The sequence below is a fragment of the Pan paniscus genome, chromosome 22 (genome assembly GCF_029289425.2).
Source record: "Pan paniscus chromosome 22, NHGRI_mPanPan1-v2.0_pri, whole genome shotgun sequence".
NCBI classification, from domain to species: domain Eukaryota; kingdom Metazoa; phylum Chordata; class Mammalia; order Primates; family Hominidae; genus Pan; species Pan paniscus.
Window position 1 is genome coordinate 33,713,943 of NC_073271.2, and position 27,248 is coordinate 33,741,190.

General features: G+C 42.4%; 1 protein-coding gene across 2 annotated transcripts in view; it reads right to left on the reverse strand.

Annotated features, from left to right (window-relative positions):
• Nucleotides 1-7,699: 7,699 nt before the first annotated feature.
• The window catches only part of KCNJ6 (potassium inwardly rectifying channel subfamily J member 6), a 312,281-nt gene continuing 292,732 nt past the window's right edge, over nt 7,700-27,248 (reverse strand). For both annotated transcript variants that reach the window (XM_003823940.6, XM_034948186.3), the window contains exon 4: nt 7,700-25,546. In XM_003823940.6, the coding sequence (XP_003823988.1) occupies nt 25,221-25,546 (326 nt within the window). In that variant the 3' untranslated portion in view covers nt 7,700-25,220. The remainder of the gene's footprint in view (nt 25,547-27,248) is intronic.

Below are 27,248 nucleotides of genomic sequence, written 5' to 3' on the forward strand. Positions count from 1 at the left end.
TATTGTAAGAATACAGTCTGTAATGCATACATGAAATGTGTGTTAATCAACCGTTTATGTTATGGGCTTCCAGTCAATTATACTACTAATAACTTCCAGGCTATTAGTCAAATTTTTAGGGAGTCAAAACTTATATGTGAATATTTGACTGTGTAGGGGTCCTGCGTTCTTCAAGGGTCAACTGTGCACCGCATTGGGTGGCTTAAACAACAGAAATGTATTCTCTCATGGTTCTGGAGGCCAGAAGTCTGAAATCAGTACTACTGGGCTGAAATCAAAGTGTTAACTGAGCCCCTCTCCCTCTGGAGGCATCAGGGGGAATTCCCTTCCTTGTTTCTTCCAGTTCTGGTGACCTGTGGTCTTCCTGGGTTGCGGCCACATCACTCTGATCTCTGCCTCCTTCTCCTCTGTGTGTGTTCTGGATCTGCCTCTCTCTTATAAGCTACATGTGATGGCACTTAGGGCCCACCTGGATAACACAGGATAAGCTCCTTCTCTCAAGAATCTCTACCTTATCACTTCTTTTGCCATATAAGATAACAGTCACAGGTTCTGAAGATTAGGAAGCGAATCTACATTCAGGGGCCCCTTGTTTTGCCTGCCAACACCACCCTACTTCAAGATGGCACCCTTTCCCCTCCAGCTTCCTTTCTCTGCTTTATTTCCTCTCATAACATTGGGAATAAGGAAACAGAAAGCTCCAGGGTTTCTTAGTAGTCAGTCCCTGGAGTTGGTGAATTTTAGGCACTAAAATGCCCAAGAATTGTAATGCACCAAGAACTGATGGCCTCTGTATTGGTCGGGGTAAAGAAGCCACTCAATGGATTTCAGGTCTGAAGGGCTTAGTTAGGGAGTTAGGGGCTTGCCTATCTGCTGGGAGAGCTGGAGGAGAGACGGTCAGGACTGGTCTCTCCTGAGGCACTGAAATATCTGGGTTTCAGAAAACTGGAGTGACACCGAGGGTCTCTGGGCAGTTTGCACCAACTTTCTCCAACTGCAGCAGCAAAGTAGGTGATGTTGAAGAGTTTACCAGATGACCGTGGAGTCTCATGTGTCTGCTTGCAGCTGCTTTGGGACAAGAGGGGCTTCTCCTTCTCTCCTCTTTCTAGGCTTCACACAAGTTCCTCTCATGGACAGACTCACCCAGAGCCAGACAAGGATGGAGAGTTGGTAAAGGTAATTCCTGGCTTCCTTGAGATGCAAAGGGGAGTGTAGAGGGTAGTGGCACTGGTGATGCAGGCTGACCTCCCATCTCCAGCCCCACAAACAGTGGGGAATCATTTGCATGTCCTCACAACACAAGTGTCACCGTGTTTATTTCTCAATACTTCTGCTTATCTTTAAAATGCACTCATCCATTCGTTGGCTAGAATAGATTGAATGCTTACTCTGGACAAGGCATGGCTTCCACTGAAATGCATGTCTGGCTCATATATTTGCTCTGGGGAATTCTTCCCTAGATCTCCTTTCCCTTACTCTCTTCTCTTCCCTCACTTTCTTCTCTTTTCTCCCATTCTTTCATTTTCTTTCCCTTTTTCTTTTCTCCTGATTCAATGGTGAACTTTTGTGAAGTCCCGTTTAAGTCTTCATTCACTCAATTCATAAACATGCCTTCCCTTTTTTTCTGTACCATTCAAGGATTTTGGATGCAAATAAGAAAGCTTGAGCTCTGGTTGGGAAGTAAACTCTACATTTTGAACGGCATGTACTCATTGTCATGTCCTCTGTTGGAAGTGCTATTCCCTTGGGTACCAAGATCTCTAAACAGGCAGACCCTATAGGTTGTAGGATAAGATGCAAACATTTTGCAAATGGGTCTTAGATGTAGTCCTGAGATGCCCCATCTCCACTTCCTCTCCTTCTTCCCATTCCCATGTCTTCCCGTAATGGGAGAAATAGTCTCATATCATACAGGTCACTGGCTCAGCATGCACACTGTATCCTGTGAGATGGCCCTCAATCTTGCAGGGTGTAGCCTCCCAGTTGATGGTGTAACTGAGTCTTCAGTAGGCCTTTTCATGAGCCTAGCTGATTGTGAATAACGGGTACATGGTCAGGCTTGTGAATTCCATAGGCACCTGGTCATTGCCTTAGTTCTTCTGCTGGTGTGATACCAATAATGTGATAAAGTGAATCCTTGTTCAGAAGCAGTGTCATGTCTGATACTGCGACAGTAAGAAAGGTGACCAGTAGGGCCATGTGCGATGGTGTTGGTATAAGTGAGGGTGTTGGAAAAAGCAAGCCCAAATCAGAGTAAGAGTCTCTTCCATTGAGAATGTATTGCTGGGGTGATGGAGTCCCAGTGAAACAACTGGTTGCCAGGTAGCTGCCATATTGGTCTAGAATTGAGTGTTCACACGTGGTTACTGCATTGGAAAATTAAGTACTCAGTGGTGTAGCAGCTGAGTCAGCCTTGGAGAAGGAGCTGTCTGTATTTTTGAGCTCATGAATAGGATCCATCCTGAAACCATGGTCCCTTTGTTGCTGGTTCCCAAGCAAGCACAATGATGGTTGGGGAGGTTGGTGATTGACAGTCATAGGTAGCAGGGCCTTATTCCAAATGATCGGGACTCTTCTCCGCAGTAAAGACTTATTGGTGAGCATTTGCGTGGACCACAGGTATTCGCACACCCAGCACTCATTCCTAAGGTCTTCTTTCTGAATTTATTGACACCAGTCATCCAACTGTGCTTCTTCCAAGACCCTGGCTGCCCAGTCAAACCAATAGCCACTGCCTATGTTCTGGTCTAGCTATTTCTTCCCCTAGGCAACGTAGACAATGAGAGAACCCTTGAAGTTATGTCTACTAAAAATATTTACCTTCTCCACCATCTTTCAGAATCATCTCTGGTTTGTTTTGGGAAATGTTTAACAACAGGCTCTCTGGAAAAATAGAAGCTGTAATTTGTAGTATTTGCCAATTTCTGTGGTATAAATATTCCCACAGTCACCAGTCTCAAGCTACTGGCTTGACGTCACTGACTGCAGAGTTGGGAAGAGAGGTGCTATTGTCTTCCATTAGATAGCATTTCCACCAGGCATATACAATAGATGTCAGTGACCTCAAGAACAGAGATAATAGTGAAATACATAAAGTGATGAAGAAGAGATGAATTTTGAGTATTTTTTTTAAATCTTTGTTTTAAAACATAATTTATTTAACTGTAAGTTTATGTAATTTTGTTTTTAATAGTGGTTGTGTTTAACAACCAGCCTGCAAAATTCCTGGAAAAATTTCGGTTGGCTCTTGTGAACTGGTCCCAGCCGCCTCCAGCTCAACACTGGCTGTAATGCTGCAGTGTTCGTCCCACTGCTGGCTGGGGCATACGTGGTTGGCAGTGCTACCAGTAAATTGAGCCCCTTTCTTTTCTCGCCAGGTAACTGGTCATAGAGAACTTCCCATGAGGCCTTAAGAGTGGATTAAGGAATAGGTAGCAGTGAAATGAGACTAAGCATGCCAGGAGTTTGCAACCCCTACCTCCACTTATGCAACTTTCTATGGTCTTCAGACCTGCTCAATCCCTGGCCTGTACATGCCATCCCCACCAGCTGATGCAATGCTGCTGGGGTGCCCACTTGATGGCCAGCTGGGAGAGAGACCCAGCAGGACCTAGTATTAGTGGAGTGACCCTGCTAGGAGGTCACTCACCCCCAGTCAGCTGTTTCCTCCATCATTAGCCAGTGTTGTGCCCCTGCCAGCCTTGGCAGGGGTTGATTAACGTTCTTATACCCCCTCTGGCTCTAGCCTACTGACCCTGTCACCGTGTAGCTAATGATGGGGTAAATGCTGGTGTTCATTTCTTCCTTTCAATACAAAAGGACCCAGACATTAGATCATCTCACAGTGTTCACTATGTAACCAGCAGTATAACTTTCCATTCATTGTTATAATTGTGTGATACTAATTGTCATTTGTGATGTAATTTCGGACTAAATATTTAAATCTCTGAGCCTCTGTTTCCTCAGCTAGAAAATAGCTACTGATACTACTGATCTTGCAGGACTATAAGGATTAAATAAGATAATGTATAAAGAATGCCCTGCACCTATACATAAAAGTGCTAATGAGTGGCGGTGTTTGTAGTTGGGGTGGTTGTGCTGTGATACAGTCCACAAAGGGAAGGAGTCATCTGTTCACCTTGAGTCTATAAAAGTGAAAAAACAATGGTTTTTGAGACTGGCTTGACAAGAAAGAAGTTGGAAATGAGACCTGAAATGTACTGACCATGGCCTCTGGCAAGGCTGCTCTGTCCTCACTTTACCCCGCTGTACTAGTGAAAAGCAATGGTTTGGGGAGCCACATTTCCCATTTTCTTGTCTTTGGGATTTCCTTGATGCTGGAGCACAGGGAGGCAGAGACTGATCTGCTCCAAGCCTCCTTGGGGGATGGAAGGTGGCCCACATGTCTTCTCTCTGGAGATGATTTCAGGATTTTGAGAGAAAATAACCATGGAGCTGTGATTTAGGAAAACTGTAAATCAAGTAGCTGTTGGGAAGACCCAAAATGACATATTTATTTATAAGGGAAGAAAGATCATATATATGAGCAAACATATAAAAGGATGTGTGTATTCGTGCTGGCTAAGGACAGCTGCCATAAAATATACACATATATTTTATGTGGGAGACACGTGCTGTTCCGAGTTCCTCCACTGTGCTCTTTGAGTCCCATTGGGTGTAACATCTGTCCATCCTGAGGGGCCCTGCCTAGGTGGTGAATGTGGAAGCGCTTGCCTTTCTGGGGTACATACTGACCTTAGGTGGTTAAATGTATCCTACTGGTTATAAGTACCTGGGTCACAGCCACAAGCAATAATTGGATGAAAGGACTCCTTTAGTTAATGTATACTAATTAATTTCACAGAAATCACCTGTAAGAGCTGATGTAAGTAGTGTGTTGTGTTTTGTCAAAATATGAGATAATTTGGTAGAATAAACATTTCTACTATAGATGGAAAGCACCCAATAATTCCCAGCTGGCAAAGAATGAAATTTCAAAGAATGAAAATTTCACAATATAATGTAACTGTGAAAGCAATAATAAAGGTTTCAGTGGCTGCTGTAGTCACCTGAATGGCAAACTCTGAATATTCCATCCACCCCCTCCCACTCAGCCACCCATCCAGTCACCCATCTACTCATCTATCCATCCATCCATCCCTCCACCCACCCGCCCAACCATCCATCTACCCATCCAACCATCCATTGACCCATCCACTCATCCACCCATCTCCCCATCCACCCATCTCCCCATCCACCCATCTCCCCATCCACCCATCTCCCCATCCACCCATCTCCCCATCCACACATCTAGCCATCCACACATCTAGCCATCCACCTTCCCACCCATCCACCCATCTAGCCATCCACACATCTAGCCATCCACCTTCCCACCCATCCACCCATCTATCCATCCACTTATCCACCCATTTACCCATTCACCCATCCACCGATCCATCCATGTACCCATCCATCCACCCATCTACCCATCTACCCATCCAACAATCCACCCATCCAACAATCCACCCATCTACCCATCCAACAATCCATCCATCTACCCATCCACCCATCAACCTATCCACCCATCTGTCCATCCACTTATTTACCCATCTACCCATGCACCCATCCACACATCCATCCATCCACACATCTACCCATCCACCCATCCACACATACACCTATCCACACATCTACCCATCCATCCACCCATATACCCATCTACCCATTCAACCATCCACCCTTCTACCCATCCACCCATCTACCCTTCCACCTATCCACCCATCCACTCATCTACTCTTCTACCCATCCACTTACCCATTCATCCACTCATCCACCTTTCTGCCCATCCACCTATGCATTCATCCACCCATCCATCTATCCATCCACCCATCTACCCATCCACCCATCCACCCATCTACCCATCCACCTATCCATCCACCCCTCCACTCAGCCACCCCTTCATCCATCCATCCATCCATCCATCCATCCATCTATCTATCTATCCATCTATCCAATAAATAAGTATTGAACATCAACTAAGCTCCAAGCATTACAAAAGGTGCTGGGAACAAAGATGAGTGAGACCACCTTTGGCTGACAGGGAGCTTGTCATGTACTGGGGAAGACAGACAAGAGGAGTGAACACACAGGGCAGCGTTAGTTTACAGATCTTTGAAGACCCATACTTGGAAGCCTACTGGCTCCCCAGGGGAGTTAGGGAAGGATGTCTGAGTTCCCTGGATGGCTCTGAATTCACATTCCAGAAAGAAAGGAACAATATTGTCAAAGCCGAAGTGGCCTAAGAGGGTGTGCCCTGTCTAGGGAATGTAGACATTTGATAAGGTAGGCTAAAAGGGGAGAGTTTTGGTCTGCAGAGGGGCCCACGGCCCAGAACCTGCTGGTGCTGAGAGGCTCAGCTGAGGCGTTTGGACTGAATGCTGCATAGCAGTGAGCATTAACCTGTGCTCCGGTGGCAAGAGTCTTGGGGCAGTTGGGTTTGAGGGGTAGGGCTCTGAGCCTCCACCCATGCTGCAACCAAGCTCTCCACTTTGTCTGCCTTAAATATCGAGCTTCTGCTTGAGCTTTCCTTCAGAGCATAGTTTCTTTAATTTGAAAACTACTGGAATAGATGAAGAAGTGCCAGTATGGTTTTGACCAGGGAGTCGCTTTAGCCAATCCCTTGGGGGTAATGCAGAGGGTTGCCTCAGTGGCCAGAGAAAAGCAGAGATGGGGCTCTTCCCTGGATGCATCTCCACAGGGTTGCGTGGGGCTTGATGGGTGCCAAGTGCGACAGACACACAGGGGCTGGGGGACACAGAGGACAGGGTAATAATTCCACCAGGCACAACAGTAATATTGGCAGGGGCACATTAGGAAAATCAGGACGAAATACACACGATGTCCCAGGGTTTGTGTCACCAAACACTAGCTTCTGGGAAAGAATTTATCTTAGGCACATTTTTACATGACTTTTATTCATGTTACAGTATGAGGCAACTCACGTGTCATTTTAAACCTTGGCTTCCTGCACGCCTCGGTAGAGAGGGACAGCTGGCTAAGCCACCAGCCCGAGATTCCCTGGTGGGGAGGAGTCAGAGCCGAGCCGAGGCACTGGAGTTTGGCAAAGCCAACCCATTCAAAATGGACCGCTGAGAACACGAAAAACTCTCACGGAATGTTTCTTTAGTCCAACATGGAACTTTATCATGAATGATCAAACTCCTTTTATTAAGACTCTTAGAGCTGTGACAAGGGGCAGGATCAACTGCTCTGCAAGTCCCTAATTCCCTTTCGTTTTTTTCAAGTTCCATGAAGTGCAAGGTACAAACAGGTATCAAAGGAGTCCCACTTGGGTCAGTAGGTGTGGAAAGGAGCGGAGCTGACCCATTGCTGGGATCTGGCCATAGGCAGAACATTGGGGGAGAGATGGGGAAAGAGACAGGAGGGGGAGAGCGAGAAGGAGGAAAGGGAGCAAGAGAGTTAGGGAGAGAAAGAAAGAGATGGAGAGAGAGGAAGAGTGGGAGGGAAGAAGAGAGAAGATCACTCCAAACCCATGGTACTATCCTTGGGTTATGCCTGATATGCCTGACATCTTGAGTGGCCCTGGGGCAGGGTGTTGCGCTTTGAAACAATTCATGCTCTCACTTGTAGAAAAGGCCGACTTCTTTGGACACAGACACACATAAAAAAGAAACCAAGGCCATATCAAATTTTTCTTTTATTGTTCCAGTCAAAAAAAGAGGAACACCTCAATATGTAAACAGTTTCCCTAACACAGCGAGTTCTTAAAGATATATATATATATATATATATATTTTATTCTAAAAAAATTTGGCATTGTAGTGATTTCTCAATACATAATTTGTGCTTTCGCATTGAGCATGCTTTCGTCTCATTGTCCGTGCACAGACATACATGGAGTTGAGTAAAGGGAGTTACAAAAGGACCAAAAAATGGGACAGGAGCCAAACCAGTACTTGAGCCCTACCTGGTGTTCCTTCCTAAAAAGCATGGTGGAAAAGTTGGCAAGATTGACCTCAGAAGCAAATCTTAGTGACTTTATTCCAAAGAAATCTTAGAAGCCTTGGTAGCAACTTTTGAAAGAAGCATTTCTTGTTTTCTTTCTGTTCATCCCTAAAGGATCATTGGTTTTGCTTGGAGAAAACTTTAGTTATTTTGTATGTTATATTTCTTAATATCCCTAAGTCCCTTCTATAATAAACTCTTGTTTTGTGATTTTGCTGGACACATGATGGTTTACAACTACATGCTGTTGAAATTCCACTAGTGATTTATTCTGCTTTTTGCTGAATCATTTCAAAGTGCTTGACAGTTGTGTAAATACCTTTTGGTTTTGTCCAGTGAAAATTATTTTTTAATTCAATACTAAAGACTTCAGAGCCTTTAAGATGCAATGATGGGTTTATCAATAATACTGTTCATGCTATTCGTTTCTTAGTCCTTGTCCTTAGCCTGAAATTCTAAGTCTCTATAAATTAGCACCAGTTTTCCAAATGCATATTTTATCAAATCCTATGATCCTAGGCCGGTCTAGGTACCATCCCCCAATCTTACCTTGTGTGTTTCTGTTTTAAGACCCTCTCCCATGCTGGCCTTGCAAACTGAAATGCCTTTGCTTTTGGATCTCTCTCTCTCTCTCTTTTTAAAATAGAGACGGGGTCTTGCTATGTTGCACAGGCTAATCTTGAATTCCTGGGCTCAAGCAATCCTCCCACCTTGGCCTCTCAAAGTGCTGGAATTACAGGCATGAACCACTGTGCTTGCCTGCCCTTGGATCTCTGTCTTCCAAAACCTAAGCAGTCTTTGAGAAATGTCAGGGCAAATGTCCCTTTCTTCCTCATGAGGCCATTTCTTACTGCTTACGCAGAAGCTGATCTACTTTCTTTACATTCCAGCAAATTTGTTGTGCCTGTCCCTCTTCATTTAGGTATTTCTAAAACTAGACTCAGTTACTTCACGTGTGAAGTGGGAAGCAGTATTTTCTCACAGGGTTTTGTGTGGTTCGATGCACTTAGCGCAGTGTTGTTGCATGGTAAGGGCTGGCAGCCATGGGATTACAGGCTTGTTGAGGACAGTGGGGGATGTTACTTTTTCTCAGAGTCTTCATAGTAACTTGTCAAGGACATCACTCACTGTACTGCAAGTGTTCACTGAGTGCTCATGGCCAGCACTCAGGCAAGTGAATACACATTTGGAGTAATAAAATATGGGGCATCAGCTAACTTTCAGAATATTTTGAGTGGAGTTCTGTCCTTGTCTAGTTTTAGTTGCCTGCTGGGATCCCTGAGTATAAAAATACAAGTGTGTGCCTGCTCCCAGCATTGACGAGCTTCATGAACCTTGAAAATGGAACGCTTTATTTCTCTGTAGGATGTGAGCATTTGATAAAGAACTCAAGTTCCTGAAAAAAATTTCTGGAGACAAAGTTGAGGATCAAGTATCATCTGTGCTTCATTTCTTTTGGGAAGATGTGCGTTCTCTAGGTGTGGATATTGGAGTTGGCACACTGACATGCACCCTAATGACCCTCAGCTTGGGGACCCAATTCTGACACCTGCTGGGCTTTGCTTTCTTTGCTTAACTAGTTCTTGAAAATTCTGTGTGATGGTGAGAATAAGAAGTTCCAGGTACATAGAAACATGAATGTCCACAAACATGCAACCCCCAAACTAGATGCAGTCTTATCTTCAATCGCATAGATTCAAAATTAAAGAGACTGTTGAAACCTTGGCACTGCTAGAGACTTTTGAACTAATAGCTTTCTGGAATAATTTTCTATCCTAAGAAATAGCTCACAGAAGAACCCTATATTTTACTGGGCCATAGTAAACATTTTGGGCCTTAATATAATGCCATTTTATTAGGAAAGACAAATACAATGAATTATCTTATGATTAATAATGAAAAGTGGCCACTATTTTCCATTATTGGTATATAACTAAAATAAAGCAGTAGTGCTACGGTTAAAATAAATCAGCTTAATTAAAATATTATGGTTTAAGCTTTTTGCCTCCTTAATTATCCTGTCTGGTTTAGTTTTTGTTTTTTTTTTTCTGACTGGGGCCCTAGGTGCATGCTTTAGGGAGGGTAGAGCTGGATTTGGGTTAAAAGCAAATTGTCAGTAGCCTGCTGGAGCTGAAGGAATTGCTCATGGATGAGCTGGCGAGATGCAGCCTCACATTTATTTTCTGTCAATGATGCTGACCTTCCTTGGACGTTTTTCTACTGCAGAGAAGACCACAGTGCATGTCCAGTAGCACCTCATTTATCTAGAAGGCACCTACCTCACAGCTCATCTCTCTGCTACCGGGTTTAGTGGTGGTAAGGACAGGGGAGCAGGACGTGGTCGGTGGGTGCTGTTGGAGACAAGTGTGTGGCTGGTAGTTAATTTCCCTGCTGCCAGCAAGGGAATCAGTTAAATGATGAAAACAGCTGAGACTTAAAGCTGAACCATCTGGGGTCATTTTGTGTAGAGGTACAGTCTAGAACTGATGGTGGTGTAGGTTGGAATGGATACTAGAATTATTAAAGCAGAGACTATGGGGTTCAAATGTTTGTTGAAAAAGATGAGGAAACTACAGCAGATTAGTCTTTTTGCTTAAGCTTGCATGGAATGTTCATCAAGTTAGATTGCATTCTGGGTCATAAAACATACCTTAACACATTTAAAAGAATAGAAATTCTCAGATCACTTGGGATCAGGAGTTCAAGACCAGCCTGGCCAACATGCTGAAACCCCATCTCTATTAAAAATACAAAAATTAGCCAGGTTTGGTGGTGGGCGCCTGTAGTCCCAACTACTTGGGAGGCTGAGGCAGGAGAATCGCTTGAACCCCGGAGGCAGAGGTTGCAGTGAGCCAAGATCATGCCACTCTACTCCAGCCTGGGCAACAGGGTGAGACTCTGTCTCAAAAAAAAAAAAAAAAAAAAAAAAAAGGAATACAAATCCTACAATGTTTGCTCTTAGATAACAATGGAATTAAGCTAGAAATCAGTAACAGAAAGGTAGCTGGAAAATGCCAAAATACTTGGAGATTAAACAACACACGTGTAAATATCATGGGTCAAAGAAGAAATCTCAAGATAAGTGAAAAAATATTTTGAAATAAATGAAAATAAAAACACAGCTTATTATAATTTGTGGGATGCAATAAAAGCAATGCTTAAAGGGAAATTTATAACATTGAATGCAGATAGCACAAAAGAAGATCTGAAATCAATCATTTAAGTTTCCATTTTAAAAAAGTAGAAAAAAAGAGCAAATTAAACCCAAAGTAAGCCAATGAGAAGAAATAATTAAAATTAGATTAAAAATTCATGAAATTGAAAATAGGAAATCAATAAAATAAATAGAAACAAAGTTGATTCTTTGAAAAGATCAATAAGCTCCATAAGTCTCAAGGCATGCTAACTAAGAAAAAAAGAGAAAGAACACAAATTACTACTATCAGAAATGAGAGCGGGGACATTACTAGCAATCCCATGGAGGTTAAAAGGATAATAAAAGATAATGAAGGAATTTTATGAATGACTTTATACCCACAAATTTGATAACGTAGATGAAATGAACCAATTCCTTGAAAAATAGAATTTGTCAAAACTCACACAAGAACAAATAGACAATCTGAATAGGTATATCTCTGTTAAATAATTTGAATCAATGGTTAGTAACCTCCCCAACCAGAAAGCACTTGGCCCAGATGGGTTCACTGGTGAATTCTACCAAAGACTTAAGGAAGAAATGATACTGATTATCTACAATCTCTTTCAAAAGCTAGAAGCAGAGAGAACACTTGCTAACTCATTCTGTGAATCCAGCATCACCTTAATACCAAAACCAGACAAAGACATTACAAGAAAACTACAGACCAATACCTGTCATAAGCATAGATGCAGAAATCCTCAACAAAGTATTAGCAAATCAAGTCCAACAATATATGAAAATAATTAAACACCATGACCAGGTGGAATTTGTCCTAGGTATATAAGGCTGGTTCAACATTCAAAGATCAACTAATGTAATGAATATCAACAGGCAAAAGAAGAAAAATTGCATGATCATATCAACAGATGCAGAAAAATCCAAACAGTCTTTCATGATAAAAACACTCAGTAAAGCAGGAATAGAGGAGAAGCCCCTCAACCTGATAAACAATATCTAAAAAAAAAACCTTACAGCTAACATCATACTAAATGGCGTGATGGTGAGAAACCTGAAGCTGTCTCACTAAGATCAGGAAAAAAAAGGTGTCCCCATCACTACTGCTTTTCAATATGATACTGGAAGTCCTGGCTGATGCAATAAGACAAGGAAAGGAAATAAAAATATATAGATTGGGAAGAAAGAAGAAATAAAACTTTGTCTTTGTTTACAGATGACATGATCATCTATGTAGAAAATCTGAAATAACGGACCAAAAAACAAAACAAAAACAAGCCCCAGAACCTCCCTGGAACTAATAAGGGATTATAGCAAGATTTTAGGATTCAAAGTTAATATACAAAGTCAATTGTTTTCCGATATACCGGCAATGAATAAGTGAAATTTGAAATTAAAAGCACATGATTATTTAAATTAGTATCCCTTGAAATGAAGTACTTAAGGTATAAATCTAACAATATGTATAAGATCTACATGAGGAAAACTACAAAACTGGTGAATGATATCAAAGAAGAACTAAGTAAATACAGAGATATTCCATTTCATGGAGGGACTCAATATTGTCAAGATGTCACTTCCCAACTTCCTCTGTAGATTAAATACAATCCCAATAAAAATCTCAGCAAGTTATTTTGTTGGTACCAAAAAACTGAGTCTGCAGTTTATATGGAGAAAGAAAGCTACAGTACTCAAGACGATGTGGTGTTGGTGAAGGAATAGACAAATAGATCAATGGAACAGAATAGAGAGCTGAGAAATTAGAACCACACAAATATAGTTAACTAATCCTTGGCAAAGGAGCACAGGCAAAACAGTGCAGCAAAGAGGGTCTTTTCAACAAACGGTGTTGAAATAGCTGCACATTTGCACATCCACAGGCAAAAAAAAAAAAAAAAAGTCTAAATACAGACCTAACAAACACTTTTCACAAAAATTAACTCAAAATCGGTCACAGATCTAATGTAAAATGCAAAACTATACAACTCCTAGAAGGTAACATAAGAGAAAACTTAGATGACCTTGGATATGGCAATAGATTTTTAGATAGAACACCAAAGACATGATCATGAAAGAAGTAAATGATAAGCTGAACTTCAGTAAAATTAAAAGTGTCTGCTCTGAAAAAGACAAGGTCAAGATAATGAGAAGACAAGCCACAGACTGGGAGAAAATATTTACAGAAGACACATCTGATAAAGAATTATTATCTAAAATTTACGAAGAACTTTAACAAATCAACAATAAGAAAACAACCTCATTTAAAAAAATGCCCAAAAGACCTGAACAGACACCTCACCAAAGACGATGTACAGATGGAAAACAAGCATATAAAAATATGTCCCAAATCATGTCATTAGGGAATTGCAAATTAAAACAGCAATGAAACACCACCGTACATCTTTTAGAATGGCCCAAATGCAGAACACTGACAACACTAAATGCTGGTGAAGACGTGGAGCAACGGGAACCCTCATTCATCGCTAGTGGAATGCAAAACGGTGCAGCCACTTTGGAAGGCAGTTTGGCTGTGTCTTGCAAGACTAAATATAGCTTTAACATATCATATTTACCCAAATGAATTGAAAACTTATGTCCACACAAAAACCTGCATACAGATATTTATAGTGGCTTTATTCATAACTGACCAAACTTGGAAGCAACCAAGGTGTCCTTCAGTAGGTGAATGGATAAATAAACAGTGGTACCTCCAGAAAATGGATGAGTGTTTGGTGCTAAAAAAGTGAGCTCTCAGGCCATAAAAAGATATGAGGGAAACTTAAATGCATGTTACTAAGTGAAATAAGCCAATTTTATAAGGCTGCGTACTGCATGAGTCCAATTATATGCCATTCTGGAAAAGGCAAAACTATGGAGACAGTAAATAGATCAGTGGTTGCCAGGGGTTGGGAGGACACAAGATGAATTGGGAGAGCACAGAGGATTTTTAGGGCCGTGGGACTATCCTCTATGATTCTATAATGGTGGATCCATGCCTTTATACATTTGCCCAAATCCATAGAATGTACAACACCATTGTAAACAATGGACTCTGGGGTGATAGTAATGTCTCAGTGTAGACTCATCCATTTCCACAGATGTACCATTGTGGTTTGGCATATCACTCTTGGGGGCGGCCATGCATGCGGGGGCCGGGGGTAAATGAGAGCTCTTGGTAATTTCTGCTCTATTTTGCTGTGAAGTTAATGCTGCTCTAAAAAATAAAATTTATCAAGTTTTTAAAAAAGGGGTGGAGGAAGCTATTTCTGACCAGTGAAATGATATACCCAGGACGACATTGCTCATCTGGGGGCAAAACCTGGTCTTCTGAGTCCAGGGTTCCTACCAAACACTGGAAGAAAGGCTGTTGCCTGCAGGTTCAGGGAAGTGTATGGTACATTTTTAAAATAATGCCACAGTGCATGCAGGGGAGGAACGCCAATCTTAAGGCTTTGATTTCTGGAAATTTACTTTTGTGGTGTCACTCATAACTGATTAGAAAGGATAAGTGTGTGTGTGTGTGTGTGTGAGTATCTGTGTGTGTGTGTATGCATGTGTCTGTCTGTGTGAGTATGCGTGTATCTGTGTGTATGCATGTGTCTGTGTGCGTGTGTGCGTGTGTGTGTATGCATGTGTCTCTGCATGTGTGTGTATGCATGTCTCTCTGTGTATGCGTGTGTGTATGCGTGTGTGTATGCGTGTGTGTATGCATGTGTCTCTGTATGCATGTGTGTGTATGCATGTCTCTGTATGCATGTGTGTATGCGTGTGTGTATGCATGTGTCTGTGTGTATGCGTGTGTGTATGCATGTGTCTGTGTATGCGTGTGTGTGTATGCATGTCTTGGTGTGTGTATGCATGTGCATGTATGCGTGTGTGTATGCGCATGTCTCTGTATGTGTGTGTATGCATGTGTCTGTGTGTATGTGTGTGTGTATGCATGTGTCTGTGTGTGTATTTGTGTGTGTGTATGTGTGTGTGTTATGTAGGGAGAGGGTGCTTATATTGTTACTGTGTTACTTATGAAGGACTGGGGACATTATTGTTGCATAATGTAACATTCAGAGGAATCCTCATTCTTTTAGAAAAGGAAAAAATCTCTATGAAGGTGCACACAGGGAGGAACCATGTGATAACAGGCCACATGTTTTGTTGATGCCTGTTGTCACAGAATTAGAAAATACACAGAAGAAATTCTTACAGTGCAGTTGTCGAGATTGCGGAAAGTTCTCATCTACCCTCTAATGCCCCATGAGACACAGCAAGCTGACCAGGTAAACTATGGACCCTGGGATCTTGTTAGGCCTGACTCCCACAGTGTGGGCATGGTTCAGGGATTTGAATATTAATGTCCTCTTTCTGAAATCAGACCCTCGACTGACATTCTCAGCATTCTTAAGCAGTACCATGTCCAGAATTTCTCCAGGGTTTGTGTTCAGTACGGTGGCTGCAGAATTGTTACTGGTGAGCAGAGTTTATTCTTGCCTGGTCCATGGGGCCAGACTAAATTGAGCTCTGAAAGTTTCAGTGGTAAATTCCACTTTACCTTTTATGCCAATATAGGGGAGTCTATTCTCAAGTTCAAAGCCAGATGGAAAATGGCAAGTTCAAGAAGAAACAGTATTCTGGAACTTTGCTCTGGGGGCAAAAATGAGTATTTCTGATTTGAAATCAGGTTTTCTGAAAGAATCCATAAGTAAATTTTAAAATTGCTTTTGTTTATATTTGTGCTTATTAAAACACTCCCTGTTCTGGACCAATCTTAATCTTCTAGGCAGAATTTATTTAGTGTTAAGAAAATGGCAACTCTTTGGACATCTGTTACATGGGATAATACAAAAATAATTTTGAAAAATTTTTAAAGGCAAATGTGACTGGAGTGTGGGCATGAGTGTGATATGAGGATGATGGCTTGAAGAAGAGCCTTTAAAGAAGCAATTTGGCCACCTAAGTGCATCCCATCTTAGGAAGAAAGGATGGGAATACCCCAGACCTGGCGTGCGGAGGGAGCACCTGTGTGCTGGGTCCTACTCCACATTACCTTGGGTTCTCCCAAGGCTGTCTGCAGGTGGAGCAGCCCTAGGGAGCCTCCGCCCCATGGGCCCTCTGCCAGGTCTCCTCGAGCCTGCGGGAGAGTGGTCCACACTGAGAGGCTGGGAGTTACCATGGCAGCCAAGCACATCCTCGGTAACCAGGCACCCACAAGTGCTGGGAGTTTCCCCAGAGTACAGTCTGTGCAGACAGTGGGAAAGGAAAGAGCACTTCGCCAACACAGGCAGACACTTGGGGAGTCAATCATTTTGGAATCCCATGAACTTGTGAGTTCACTGTTGTCTCTGTGTGGCTCTTGGTTAAGACGAGGAAGCACTGGGCTGAATAAAGATGTTCAGGAGCTTCTTTGGCAAGCTGGTCCCCTAATGGCATGCTGCAAAGGACAAAAAGATCCCACTGGACAAGTCCAGCTGTCCTTTCAGCACAAGACCTAACTTTATGCTGCTCTCATCAGTTACCGGGCTGAGACCATGTATACGCCCAACCATCACTCATAGACTCTCTGGGCAATTATGAAGCAGGAACAAAATGTACTTTTATATATATATATATGGTTAGACTCTGAACATATATGCTCAGTTAAAATTGGTGGTGGCTATTAAGTGGTAAGGAATAGGACTAACCCCAATAATAGGTTGCTGGATTGTGGATGCTCAAAAATGAAATTAACCTTCCAACGGGGGTGCCAGGAAAAGTGAAGTTTTCGTGGTGAGATGAGGGAGCAAATTAAGAGAGAGCAGCTGGGGGGAATGGTTGGCTGACAATCTGCCATCACCCGAAAGCTGTGTGGGCACCAGGAGACAGCATAAGTTGTGTCTGTAAGTGCTGCAATGCAGAGTTCCTTGCAGATAATAACGGGACTTGAAATTGATGCCTTCATTTGGTGACCCTGATAGAGGTGGGGATGTGCGATTTCTTTTCTTTCTTTCTTCCTTCTTTCTTTCCTTCCTTCCTTCCTTCTTTCTTTATCTTTTTTCCTTCCTTCCTTCCTTCCTTCCTTCCTTCCTTCCTTCCTTCCTTCCTTCCTTCCTTCCTTTCTTTCTTTTTTTGAGACTGAGTCTCGCTCCGTGGCCCAGGCTGGAGTGCAGTGGCATGATCTCAGCTTACTGCAACCTCCCCCTCCCAGGTTTAAGCTATTCTTGTGCCTCAGCCTCCAGAGTAGCTGGGTGTACAGGCAGGAACTACCATGCCCAGCTAACTTTTTCATATTTTTAGTAGAGGCGGGGTATTACCATATTGGCCAGGCTGGTCTCAAACTCCTGGCCTCAGGTGATCTGCCACCTTGGCCTCCCAAAGTGCTGAGATTACAGGTGTGAGCCACAGCACCCGGCCTTGTGAGATTTCTTAGCCAGGGTGGGATTCTATTGGTTGTGGGGTGGCTTCAAACAAACCAAACTTCCAGCCTTACTCAAAAAGAGGGACCAGGTCAGACTATCTGGAGAGAGTTCTGCCATTGGCCCGATGACTGAGTCTGTGCCCACGGCATCGTAATACCAAAACGTGAGACTTTCTAGAGAAAAGAGAATTAGATATGTCATGAAAAAGAAAAGCACTGAGATCATCACCATGAGAAAATCAGAACTTTTGGGGATTTCCTTACCCTGACTCCATTTATTTTACTTGGATTTTCACGTGGGAGGGCACCCCTGTGCTTAGCAGATGCTAAAGGTCTAAATTTAGTCATCATCCCTGACCCAGGGAGGTGCTCTGTGGGGTCAAGGGTGTGGGGCAAGTTAAGCTTGAAAGATACAGGGTCCCCTGGAAGATACTTCTAGGGGGTCATTGTCCAGATGGGCAAGAGCCAGACCCTGCAGGGAGAAGCTCCCCTAGAGAGACCTCAGTGGGTGGGCATGGCTGAGGATTTTGTTCTGCCCAAGTCTGAGCTACGGGAGGGTATTTCTCATACCCATGCCCACAGTCAGCAGTGCTGAGAGATGATGCCAGGGCGATGCCCGTGATGGCCGGATCTGAGGAGAGTGCTCCTTCCCCTCTTCTAAGAAGACTGGCTGAAGACCCAGAGGTTTGGGTAATGCACGGCTGACCGAAACTCTGATCTCTGCACTCCAGTTGATCGAGTTCTACTAGTTGTGTTTAGTGATAAGACCCAAGACTGACATACTCCATAAGGCATTCAGCCTGGACTAGGCTCTTTGTAGCCAAAAGTCTGCTCCTAGGCTCCTGGAAGACCTTGCCCTTTTGCTTGAATGTTTTGTGATTTCTATCAGAGTTTTAGAAACGATGATGATTACATGTTTATTTCACTAGTGCTTGTTGGTAGCAGATATTTACATTGCCTGAGAAAAACAGCCCTTCATATTCTTATAAAGATTGGCTTAGTTGATATCACAGTATTGATGATCGGTGTTAAAACAATGGGCACCGAGCCTTAATCTTGAAATGGGCAATTACACAAAGTCGGTAGGAACATTTCATTCTCTGAAATCAAGATCTGTTTACTATGTGGCCACAATTCTCCGGCCAACCACAGTGCATGTTGGGATTTGCGTCTAGGGGGTATAGTGTCTAAAAATAACTCTATAAATACTGTTTTCATCAGTGATAAATCTAATCTCCATCACTTAATCATGTTGACCACCCCAGTGAAATATTTTTGTGTGCCTTAAAAGTATTTTGCCTTCCTTTTCCTAGGACTCTCTTATTGAATTAGGTGGATACATGAAGCTTTCTTTTACCAAGGCAATGAGGCCAAGTAAAAGTTTGACTCCTTTTACATTTATTTAAGTTTTATGGTGTTGAACTTTGAGATTTGTTTCCTCCCACTCTTCCATGCAGTTGAAGGGTCACAAGCTTTTTGCATGATCTATATTGTAGATACCATTACCTACTTAGTTTCAGACGCAGGATCAAATCCATCCTTTATCTGTCGACAATATAACAACATCACAATGATTTGTTACATTGTTACATTTTTTCTTTCTCATCTGATTTCCAGGAAAGCACTCATAAGAGAACTTGATATGTTTTTCCATAGAACTAAAAAGATAAGGAACCTATCTTGGCTGACTACATCTGGCATTAGAAATGCTTCCTTAGAAGACAAGGGAGTTCAGCTTAGTGACACAAAGAATGTCATTTAATATTGACTCATCTAAAAACCCCAAGGTCTGGACTTTTTCCATCCATTATGTCTGTAATTACCAATCTTTGTCTTTGCTTCAGACTCAGAAAGCGCAAGAAATCCAACAACCCTTTACTATACTTCCGTGTCTCCCTGAGCTCTTTTCAAAGGACCTTTTGGTTTTCCATAAGAAGCATTTAGTTCTTTAATTACACATTAAACTTCTAGCTTAGTGGCTAGAGAGAGCAAAAACTAGCGCAATTAAACATGAGCTAGTTCCAGGTTCACATTCATCACCTTGATCAGTTATAAATTGTAGGCTAGAGAAAAATAGCAAGAAAACAGAGGGAGACATCTGGGCCACCTATTTAACTCTCCTCCAAGTGAGCCTAAGAGAGAAGCCATGTGGAAGAGCGAGGCGGGTTTGATGTGTGGCAACCACTGCAGGTCTGGGCTGCTTTGCTGAGCAGAGACTGGCAGCCTGAGCTATGTACATCATCCAATGCCTGAGGGTGCCATTGAAGCAATATTTCAGCGGCTGGGCTGGGAATGCCCATTTCTCTGTAGTTCATTAAGGAGTAATTTTGCTGTATCCACTTTCTGAGTTGACCACTAGATCCTGGCTGGCTGTTGACTCTATTTGCTACTCTGGAGGAATGGCATGAAAAGGAAGGATTCTTCCTTTGAGACCCTAACTGAATGACTGGGCTCTCTAAGTCTTGTGAAGCAGTTGTCTCTTTGACAACCAAAAAAAAAGAGTTATGTTATTTTGAACAGACTTATGAGTGACTTCAATAATTTATGCTAGAAAAAAAGTCATTCTTCTATATTGCCTAGGACTCTCTTAAGAGTACAGTACAATATTTCATAGTACTTAGTACTCTTACATACTATTATTAATAGTACTATTACTAGTACTTAATAGTACCAATAGTACTTAACAGTACAGTACAGGGGTCAGCAAACTTTTTTTATACAGGGCCAGATAGTAAATATTTCAATCTTTGCTGGCCACACGGTCTCTGTTGTAATTACTCAGCTCTGTGAGTGCATGTGGAAGCAGCCATAGGCAATACACAGACAAGTGGCTGTGGCTGTGTTCCAATAAAACTTTGTTTGTGGACATTGAAATTTGAATTTAGGATGATTTTCACATGCCTCAAAATATTCTTCTTTTCTTTTTTTTCCCCCAATTATTAAAAAATGTAAAAATCGCTCTTAGCTCACAAGTGGTACGATAACAGGCAGCAGGCCAGATTTTTTTTTTTTAGCAGATTTGGTTTGCTGAAATTTTTTGTAGTAAAAATAGCCCACAGCTTAGGGCCCTGTGACCTGGATTTGAGACAAGGAGCTATGATTCACTGGCCTTTAAACTTGGCCAATTTGCCCAAACCCTAGTTTTCCCTCTATAAAATGTAAATTATAATACTCAACCTCTCATGGTGAATTAGAATGAAATAAGATAATTTGTACAAGTGCTCTTAATGCTCTCAAACACCACACCATGTTGGGTAAAATATTGTTTTGTTATTATTATACATTCTGTGATTTATCAAAATCTCTTAGCAGCCTTCTGACAGAATTTTGACTTCTAGATGACACTCTGCATCTATAGCACTCAAGACATTAAAGGCAGAAATATTAGGAAGAGGCGTGCTTTACTCAATTTTAAATTAAAGGCTAACATTTTCTTAGATACCGGTTGGCCATAAAGTTCAGAAACAAGATAATGTTATTTTAGTGTATTGTAAAGTAATATCAATGAATCATCTATTATGTATATGTTACCTATGTTTTTCAATGTTAAAGCCATCCATTGAAAGGAAATCATCCTTGAAGGTAATGTTTACAATATATAGAGGACACTGAACTTTCAACTACCTTCCTGACATTTCTAAATCATACAGAGTATCACCCAAGTCAAGGAAAGAAAGACTGAAGAGTAGCCAGACTATTAGCAAACTGTTTTGGAAATGATTTACTATGAGTATTTTAATTGTATTCTCTCAGCAAATCAAATGATTTCCCATTCTTCTGGTGAGTTCAGGTAGTTTTCTAATAGCATTCTTATGCCCCCTTTCTCTGTCCACCAGTTCCCACCTTTGTAAGCAGTTTCTAAATATCCCAAAGACACTGGCTTAAATCTAAATAAAAAAGCAAAGGGGAAAAAAGTAAGAAACCTGAAATGTAAGAAAATGTAGGGATGGAAAGCTTAAGAATGTTGCTCTGGAGAATTCCAAATTTAGACTATTAAATGAAGTCATGAATAATTTTTAAATTGGAGTGCAGTGAAAAATAGACATTTCAGAGCCCTAGCTTGGTTAGACCTGCAAGAGAAAATTGTGCTTAAGAAATAGGTTGACATTTGCAGCTGGATTTCTGTTAGGGAACATAAGGTACTGAACTAAAACAATAGAATTGGAACTGGAGAACCAGGGAAACAGCAAAGGATGGGGATAGATGGAGGAAGGGAGTGGGGGAAGAGAGAGTTCTGCCTCATGGACATAGAGGGGATATATGTTGGAGCAACCAGGCTGGAAGGCCATGTTTGAAGGAACAGAAAAGTTGACATTTGCTATGTTAATGTAAAAGAGTATAGCTTACCCAGGGGACAGCTAAAACAGAAATGATTTTATTGGTTCCATAAAGTTGATTTATAAATGAATGCGTGCTCTTCCAGTTGGAGAGCACGTTGGGGTGGGTGGGGGTGAGAATCCGAGGAACTCAGCAGCCTCGTGGTGGGGGGTCATGCTTGCAGCTGAACCTGCCCTTCCATCCAGGAGCACTTTGTTCTGTCAAATTGGGGTCAACTGTGGCAAACCATAACCCTTAAATTCCAAATTCTTATCTGGCTCACGGATCCCACCATGCTTTATGGAAAAGTGACTCAAATACATTAACCAAACAGACCAAAGGATCTAGTCGAGAGTGATCTTCATTAGTTAAGGATTCTGTTGTATTAAAAGAGACTTTTAAAAAATTCTCATTGCACTTGGTTTGCTAATGGAGCGACTGAGGGAATGAGGACTGGATATTGTGGAATAGAATGAGTGGAAATTGTGGGGTCAATTTTGTTGAGCTGTCTTAATGGAAAACACCATTCACTCACTACTCGCTGCTTAGAAAATCAGTCTCAATGAACTTTCAGTTCCAAATTTTAACAGTTGACACAAAATACACTGTTAAACTGTGTTAACAACTGTAGAAAAATAGACATGTTTGATAGGGACATTCTAGTAAAAGGTTCTTCAGGAGCATCCCCATGTAAAGATTCAGAGGCTCACATTACAAAAACGAGATTTGGTTCAAGTTCTGTCTCCAACTACATTGACAACAAAGACAGTGAGAAACAGGGAGAGACCTCACATCTGGGTGCCCGTCACAGACACAGAACTGACAGGTGCGCGTGGCCAACGTGTTGTCAAGGCTCTTCGTTCAGTTGTGCTAAAGGGCAGGCAAGCAGGGATGAGGCCCTGAGCTGCTTGCTCTTCCAACCAGACACGGGGGTGTGCGCTGTCCTTTAAACCTTAGCAATGGAATTAAAAAGGCCCAGTGAGTCTTCAAGAGCTAAATTAGAAGACATTTTGCCGCCCCTATTCCATCTTGTTTTGTGCCTGCCATGGCCTGCCTTGCAACTCTGGCAAGGTTGCAGGGGAGCTCCCCAAGCCAAGAGTGCCCTTCATTAGGCTGCAGAGAGGTCAAGCCATGGGTCCTCCCCGCAGCCTCAAGGGGAGTGTATCGAGCTTCCTCCTCCCGGACCACCACCTCCTTCTTAGAGTGTGCGAAATAAAGAAATGATTCAACAGAGATTCAATGCAAAAAAGGAAATGCTGGCAAACAGGAAAGGGCTATAGCCAACAGTTTTGTTTTCCTTAAAGTCAGTGCCAAGAGGCAGTTGTCCTGATCCAAGGTCTCTGAGATGGGAGAAGAGAGGCCCCGAGGTTATATTTAGGAGCCACTTTCCTTATCCTGGGACTTCTTTTTTAGTAGACAAGGTCCCCAGACTACAGCAAAGGCCTGTGCAATCAGGTCAGGGAAGGCAAGGGAAACAAAGAGGGACAGCTAGTTTGATCTCTTTGACCTCCATGGTGCAGAGCCTCAAACTGAGCACAGCTGTAGGAGCTGAAAATAAACTTGGATCCATTCAATGAATATTTATGATGGGCAACTGTGTTAAAGAACAAACAGCTTATAAATGCAAAGTGAATGTGAAAGATCTGTAACAGTGCAAAATCTCCACCTGCCCTGGAGGTTTGATCTAAGATTTGTTTCCTTATTTTTTTCATTTTAAAATTCAGATTTCCAGTACAAATACCCTTCCTTCCTTCCTTCCTTCCTTCCTTCCTTCCTTCCTTCCTTCCTTCCTTCCTCCCTTCCTCCCTTCTTTCCTTTTTGCAGATTAAAGTGAATTAAGGCTGGAGTTTTTTTATTTGTTTTCTTTTGATTGACAGACACTGGATTTGATTTCTAACCTGTGGCATACTCTAGAGACATTTCTTAGACAATCATCAAGATTGTTGATCTAATCTTTGAATACTGAACTCTGGTCATTTCAAAATAATAAAAGATCACAATGCAAGAAATGCTGATGGATAAGCCCCAGGGACAGGTGAGATGTCATTCTCAGAAAGCCAGATAGAGTCAAAGTGAGAGGTCGATGATTATAATGCATGCCACTCACTACATGCCTTTGTGAATTTCACGGCTTTAGACCCAAACCATCTTCTGCTAACTTACCATGTCTCATTGTAAGAGTGTAGAGAAACTACAGCTGGAGAATCAATGGTTTTGCAGAAAAGTTTCCTAAATTATTGTACTACAAAGGGCAAGAGCTCATGTGAAAAGTAAAAACATACCTTTGGTGACAGGCTAGAGAATATTTCCTTCCTGGTATTCCCCCTCCTCCAGGCCAGTTAGTGAGGCCCTTGTTATCTTTTAAAAAAAGACATCTGTTTTGTAACATTTCACAGGATATCAGCATATTGGTGGTGGGTTTTGCCATCTACCAGACCTCTCAATTTCCCCCAGACCAATGGCTTGTTAGATTCAATGAAAGTATCAGCGTGGGAACAGTGAGGTACCCTAACGTCTGCCAGTCTGAGACACAAACAAAGGCCATGCACTGAAGGGCCAGCCATCAACTGGATCAAAATAACCTGGAAAACACAGACATCAAAACAGAAATGCCTACTGCATGTTAGGAATCTTTCTTTCTTTCTTTTTTTTTTTTTTTTTTTTGCTTCTTATTTCTAAAGTTATATATCTAAACCTACATTAATGATACATCTATGTACAGTATTTAGCAGTTCTGTTCTATGGTACTTTTGTACATGCTGGGTTTTATTACTAACTACAAAAAGAAAATAATTACATAAGGCATATATATGTACAGTGGTTTGTCTTCAGCTCACCTGGGCCCTGTAACTGCCACGCCCACATGGGGGCAAGCACCTCACCCTGTAGTAGATGAAATGAATTGGGATCCATAAAACTGAGGGCTCCACTCTGTGTCTCACTGAATGAATAAATAGGCACCAGAAACCTTGCTTGTCATATCCCAGGTAAAATCTTTGACACACCTTTTTGAGTGATCTGGTATTGTACAACACATGCAGGTAAGTAACTGAAATCTCCAGGAGTTGGATGTGTAGTATTTTGGGAGGAGATCAGGCTTGGGCCACAAATGAGGGCACTTTGCACCTTCATCAAATCCACGTCTACCTTGGCAATCTGAATAACTGAGAGAGGGCAGGTAGATATTTTACACCTTGAAGATTTGTTTTCTGGTCATGTAAAAATTAAATATAAACAAGTAAAGAACAAAGCAAGAGAGACAGAAAAAGAAAGAGAATGAGAGACAAGGAAAGATTGTGTTGGGGGGAGAAGAGAAGGGTTTGCCCAGCTAGGGCACTAAACTTTGGATTCATTCTCCAGGTTTGCCACATCACCATTTCTTTCTGTTTGCTCTTCGAGGTTCTTTTCTTCCTCTTCAGTCTCCAGTTCTGCATGTTGGTTGAGTTTGCTGGATACAGACCAACTCAGGGGCAGCTCTGCCCTGCTGGCTAACTCAGCCAGCTCTTTGGCACTAAGGGATGGGGTGCTGGTCTCATAGGTCTCATGGAAGCTGTTGTAGTCAACTTCGTAGAACCCATCCTCCAGGGTCAGGACAGGTGTGAACCGGTAACCCCACAGGATCTCACTGGTGATGTAGGAGCTTCGAGCTTGGCATGTCATCCCTGCAGAGAGAAGAATGGAGGCTTTAGCATATGTAAGTGTGGGCTTTCCATGGCCAAGGAGTCACAGAGAGCCAGGAGGAGTACTGCATGCAGCTGTTGAGACTGACCTGCATACGATGCCACACTTAGTAGGTGTCATTCATGTTGTAGACACATGCTAATGTGCCATGGAGATTCCAGAACTCTTAAGGGAGTCCTGGGGAACAATGAGAGAGTCCTGGCCCACATCAAGCTACATTTGCCTGCGTGGCCATGCACACGCAAAGGAAATCAAGTGTGCAAATGCACACAAGTTTTCGCATGTGTGTGGCTATGTCTGGTCCACTCTGCTCTGGGAGAACCCTGAAGCCATGACTCTGGCCTCCTGCTGCTCTTGGAGGTTTAGCCTGGGTTCTAATGGGATTTGAGCTCTTTGGCCACAGACTTAGAATGAAATTTCATATACGGAACTACACTTAGGCTGCTTTTAAGCTAGAGGCCACAGATCAGTGTTACCCTCCCACCTGCCATTAACACACAGGCCATGACTGTGGCTCCAGATGCAGTTGGAAGGGTCACCCACCTGAATTTGCACTTTCCTTAGGCCCAGTGGTCACAGTTGCTCAGACTGTGCAATCATAACTACTTTAAAAGCTTTTCCCCCTTCTTTTTTTTTTTTTCTTTGAGATGGAGTCTCGCTGTGTTGCCCAGGCTGGAGTGCAGTGGTGCGATCTCGGCTCACTGCGACCTCCGCCTTCAGGATTCAAGCAATTCTCCTGTCTCAGACTTCTGAGCAGCTGGGACTACAGGTGCACACCGCCATGCCCGGCTAATTTTTTTTTTTGTATTTTAGTAGAGACGGAGTTTCATCATGTTGCCCGGGCTGTTCATGAACTCCTGAGCTCAGGCAATCCGCCTGCCTCAGCCTCCCGAAGTGTTGGGATTACAGGCGTGAGCCACTGCTGCCAGCCACTTTTCCCTTTTCTTAAAGATAAGAAGCGTTTTTGTAATTTGCATAAAAGCACCACGTGAGCTACCAGCAGCCCCGGAGTCAGGAAGTAGCTTTCTCTTAAACATGAAATGGCAGAATGAGGAAAAGTCCAGCCACCTCCTTGGAAAGTAGGCAACAAGTGTGGCATAAGATATGAGAAATGACACTTGTGTGGTTTTTTAAAATTTTTTTCTGAGGTCAAAGAAATATTTTATACAAATTCTCAGGAAATGAAAACGTTCATTCAGTCATTAATCCAGGGCTGACTTCTCCATTAGGCAAAAAGGCGTGGTGTCTATGGCCCATGATAGTTTTAGAGGCCCGTGAAAATGTTTTAACTCTTTTAAAATCAGAAAAGATAAACTTTTAGATGGAATGGTAATATATTTATCTTTATGCCAACACAGTTGTAAAATATAACTTAAAACATTTTCTTAATGGGGCAAGGGGCTTACAAAGGCAAGATCACCAGGGACTCATGAATATCATACTGTGGCCCCGTGTCCATTCATTCAGGAGAGCAGCCAGCCAGCCAGTCAGTATGTCATCTGTTAGGACCACCAATAAGTATTACGCAGCTGCTTTGTGCTGAATGCAGGTGGATTAGGGAGAAGAGAATACCTGTGAATGTTTACACAGAAGGATCCAGAGCTACACAACATTCCTGCAGCACTGCATTTGCTCCTTGTGTCTAGAAGAAGAAACTGGGGTGCCAGGGACCTATGTGGTTGA